Consider the following 4,403-nt stretch of genomic DNA (forward strand, 5'->3'; position numbering starts at 1 on the left):
ACACCCGGAGATCAGAATAAAAGCGCCTCAAAGCTTTTGGGAACTTACTGCAGCCTATTTCTTTGGGGGGCCGAGCTCAAGGACTGTTAAGGCTGTAGATTTGCAAGCCTCTGCCAAAATAAATTGGAGGAGCCCAACGCAAATTGTGTGCACTGGAGAGGCGGGCGGCCAGGGAAGGAAGGCTGCTTAGCTGCACCCCTGCTCCCGACGCCTCCTGAACGTACCTGTTTGCAAGCGATGAGTAGGGAGGTGACTCCGAGCAGCTGAAAGCAGTCTGCGGCCACAGGCGTGGTGGTAAGGAAGCGGTCCAGTGTGTTCACCGTCAGGCACAGAGACTCGAAGGACAGCCCGAATTGGCGGTGCACGGGAATCAGCCAGCTGAGAAGCTTACAGCGGGACTCCGCGGTCACCTGTGGAGAGCGAGGAAGGGAGTTGCCTAACGGAAGGGCCAAAAAGACCCAGGGTGCTTTCTCGGAGGAAAGCAGGAAAAAGCTAAACGCCCTGGAAACGGAGTAACACCGGCAACATTGCCTCAAAGACCGTTGGCCTGGCTGAGAGCTGGAGAGCCCGGTTTCATGCCTGGTGCATTGCCGAGCGAGCGTTCCGTAAACTTTGCCCCGTCACCTCCCGTAATCCTCTCAGCAATTCAACGGGAGGTGGGGGTGGAGGAGTAGTCCATTTCGCAGATGAAGAAAGAAATGTAGGATTGTTAAATAACCAGCCCGACGTCCATAAGAGTCCGGACTCACCCTGGAAACTAACTTCTCTGCACCCTGCGCGCCCCACTGTCTTGGGTCAGATCACGTAAGCTACGTACGCCCCGCTGCAAAGCGAGGCCGGCGACCTGGACCCCGAAAGCCCCTGTTGCTCTCCTTGGGGGCGGGAATTAGGTTGCACTAGCGAGGGCGCCGCGAAGGGCGGAGCGCAGGAAAGGAGAGAGCCGGGGGAGTATGAGGGGCGGCGGCGGGGGAGCCGGCTCTACCAGCGCCTCACTTGTGGCTGCCGCGCCAGCGACTCCAGCGGATGGAAGTGGCTTTCCTGAGCCTTGCGGAAGGCGTAGCAGCTCTGGCCGTAGTCGCGGAAGGTCTGTAGATCTAGTGGTGACAACTGCTGGTCAGGACTGGGCAGAGGGCTGCAGTCCCCCGCCGCCGCCGCCACCACTGGGCTGTCTGCGCCGTCCGAGCCTGAGCTGGGGGACTCGGACAGGTCGCAAACGCCTGAGTCCCCCGGGAGCAGGCACGGGCTCAGGGGCTGTAGCGGCTCCTTCCTTCTGAGGCGTGGGCGCCTGCTCTTCTTCACTGGGGCGCGAAGATTCTGGTCGTTGTCCCGCCTTTCTGACCAGGCCTCGGGGCTTGCGGGGCTGGTGGGATAGGGGGTCAACATGATGCAGCCAAGTGGCCGCTCTACTGCCCCCCCCACCCCACGCTGGGCGCAGCGAGCCACAAATGTGCACGCCCAGAGAGTTAGGAGGAGGCCGGGGCGGCTGCTGGTGCGGTCCTAAGTACTCGGCCTGCCCTTCCCTTTACCACACCCTCGGCTTCTCACTGGCTGAGGCCAGAGCGGCCCGAGAGCCGCGCTTTCTCGGGTAAAGAGCCCTCCCCTTCCTTGCTAAGAGCTGGTCTGTGTGCTACCCTGGGAGCTGCGATCTAGGCCGCGCACCGTCGCGCGTTCTGCGTTACCCTGGCAACCGGAGCCCTGGTATTGGCGCGAGCTGGGTGTTCAGAGTGGGTCCGAGTGAGGGACTCTGCTGCAACAGAAAAAAAAAAAAAAAAGGTTCTTCCGCGTGGCATCTCCCTGCTCTTGGCCAAGTGGTCTGTATGAGTGCAGTGGTCTTCTATGCAGGCTGTAACACAGGTCGGTAACTTTGTAAAGTCGCGCTAGAATTCTGTCAGCCTGGTTTTCTTCTGGAACCCGTATTAATAGTGTGAATTCATTTGCTTTTGTTTCGGTCAGTACCTTCCGCGGGTCTCAGGGGCAGAGTCTTGGCGTTGTCCTCCGGCGCTGCTCTGTAGGTAGGAGCTACCCTAGTCCCAGGCATTTGTGACTAAACAAAACTGCCCAAACCAACCTCATGCAGCAAGTTCACAATCCTCAAGGTAGCACCTTCCTCTGCACTTTTAACCCCAAGCCAAACAAACCACTTGAGTAACATTGCAGCAGGGTTGCATTTCTTGTTTTACCAAATTGCTCACAGGCTGTTCTGTTTTACATCATCTGTTTTACATCCAATACTTTCTTGGTTATTCCCTGTCTCTCAAGCAGTTTAGGGAAGCAGAGCTGAGGGCAGGGAGTTAGGAAAAATGGAGGTGTTCCCAGGCAGGGCTGTTTGAGTCCACAAACTCCTGTCCCTGTAGAGCTGAATCTTCCCCTGGCCTAAGCGAACCTTCCTGAGGGTCTCTGGCCCTTTAGAAGAAGGGATACTGGGGCACAGTGAAGATCTAGAGGACCGGGTGGGCAGTGCCTAGGGGCAGTAGGCCTAGCTATCTTCAGCCTTAACTTTTCAGGTATACTCCAAGAGGTTACTAAGTGCCACACCAGTAACAAGTCCAGCCATCCTCACCTTATCCCAGAAGAAAGCTGACAAGTGTGTGTAATCAAAGTGTAAATTTATGCCCCTAGACATTTAGTGGGGGGTGGAGTGGTGTCTCCTAGAAATGCAGGTGAAAAAAAGGCAATAGATTTCAGGTTCTGGCTACTGTAACTCCTATTTCCCTGTAACACTGAGCAAGCTCTTTATTCTCCCGACATTTATGGTATTGTCTGTAACATGGGACATTAGCTAAGAATCACCTGGGAAGGGGTTTCAAAACACAGGTGCCTGGCCTCTGTCTCCTTTTGGGTTATTCTTGGGAATATTATGGGAGAAATAATTGACTATTAGAGACCAAATATCAGATTTCTTCCCAGAAACACTTTCTGAATAAAGAGGAAAAATTGAGGAGTAATGACTCCCTGTTGTCCCAGATGGTGAGGTGGTATAGAGGAATGAGCATGAGGTCTCACTTAATGGTTATGTTAGGCGAGGTATTATTCAGTCTCCACCTTGTCTGTTAAATGTAGATATTTTATTTGCTTTCAGGGTTAAGCTAAACAGGTGTGAAAACTCAAAGTCCTTTTTTTTTTTCTCTTTTGTTTTGTGATACTGGGGATTGAACCCAAGGCCATTGCACTGAACTACATCCCCACCCCCATTTTTGGAGAAAGCTTCCAGCTTAGCCACTAAATTGCCTGGGCCAGGTTCAAACTTGCAATCAATCCTCTTGTCTCAGCTTCCCAGAATTCTGAGATTACAGGCATGTGTACCATACCAGTTTAAAGTCCCTCATAAATGTAAAAATAGTGGGGGTACCTTACAGTCTACATTGGGAAGTCAGTGATATTATTGAACTGGAGATATTTTGCAAGCAGTATCATCATTTGATCCACCTGTGGATGTGAGGCTTTCATTGTACCATGTTGAAAATACTTGGTTCTCTGAGAGAATTTGCCTTAGTGTCTAATCCCAATAGGTGCTGGCTGAATTAGCTTGCTGGATCTATCCTTAGTGTTTGTGAAGTGCCTTGCATGGGCCCTGCCCTCAAGCATCTGACAGAAGTAGGGAGAAACAAAGGACCACTTGTAGTTAAGTGGTAACTTGGTTCGTGAGCTTAACTCTTCCCATGATTCTGGTTGCAAACAAAATTGGATGAAAATCAAATCAAATTTCCCCATAAGGTCAACATTGAACCTAACCATTAAATTTGATTAGTTCTTGTCCAATTCAGTTTATGACCAGAATTGTGGAAAAAATTAAGTTCATGAACCGAGGTAGTACTGTACTTAAATTATTGAAGTATTAGAAAGGTGATGATAGAGGATCTCCTGTGTTTAGGATTGACAGAGAAAATGCAGGATATCTGTTGAAATTTGAATGGCAGATAGACAATTTTTTAGTGTAAGTATGTCCCAAATATTGCACGGGACATGTAAGAAAAAAATTACTTAGCATTTATTCAAAATCCAAATACTGCATGGGACATACTTGTGCCCTGTACTTAAACAAGTTGTTTGTTTTTTATCTGATATTCAAATTTATGTGGACATCCCGACATCTGGCAGCCCTACCTGAGGTCCCTGAAAGCCCACAGTAAGAGCAGCTATCATAATAAGGAAAGGCTTCCCAAAGCAAGTGGTGGTTAAACTAAGATAAGCAGGAAGACAGAAAGAAGAGAGGAGGAACATTTGGATGAGAGTGTTCCATATTGAGGACCAGAAGGTGGGAGGAGCTGGAAGCAGATACCTGGGAAGTTGCAGGTCTTGTATCAGTGCCCATTTGATGCTGAATGGCTAGAAGGGAAGTAGGGAGGATCATAGCTAGTATTTATATAAAATTGATGTGCCACATACTGTGTTATGCTTTTTAT

The 4,403-nt window shown here is 50.2% G+C and overlaps 1 protein-coding gene across 1 annotated transcript in view; it reads right to left on the bottom strand.

The window, feature by feature from the left end:
- Positions 1–1,612, bottom strand: part of Ccno (cyclin O) — a 3,157-nt gene extending 1,545 nt beyond the window's left edge. The window contains exons 1-2 of the mRNA XM_010626875.3: positions 994–1,612; positions 225–410 (exon numbers count right to left, since the gene is read on the bottom strand). Of these exons, the coding sequence (XP_010625177.1) occupies positions 225–410; positions 994–1,383 (576 nt within the window). The 5' untranslated portion in view covers positions 1,384–1,612. The remainder of the gene's footprint in view (positions 1–224; positions 411–993) is intronic.
- Between the last annotated feature and the right edge of the window lie 2,791 nt (positions 1,613–4,403).

This window comes from Fukomys damarensis, unplaced genomic scaffold, assembly GCF_012274545.1.
Source record: "Fukomys damarensis isolate Sample0158 unplaced genomic scaffold, DMR_v1.0_HiC HiC_scaffold_1, whole genome shotgun sequence".
Classification (NCBI taxonomy): Eukaryota; Metazoa; Chordata; class Mammalia; order Rodentia; family Bathyergidae; genus Fukomys; species Fukomys damarensis.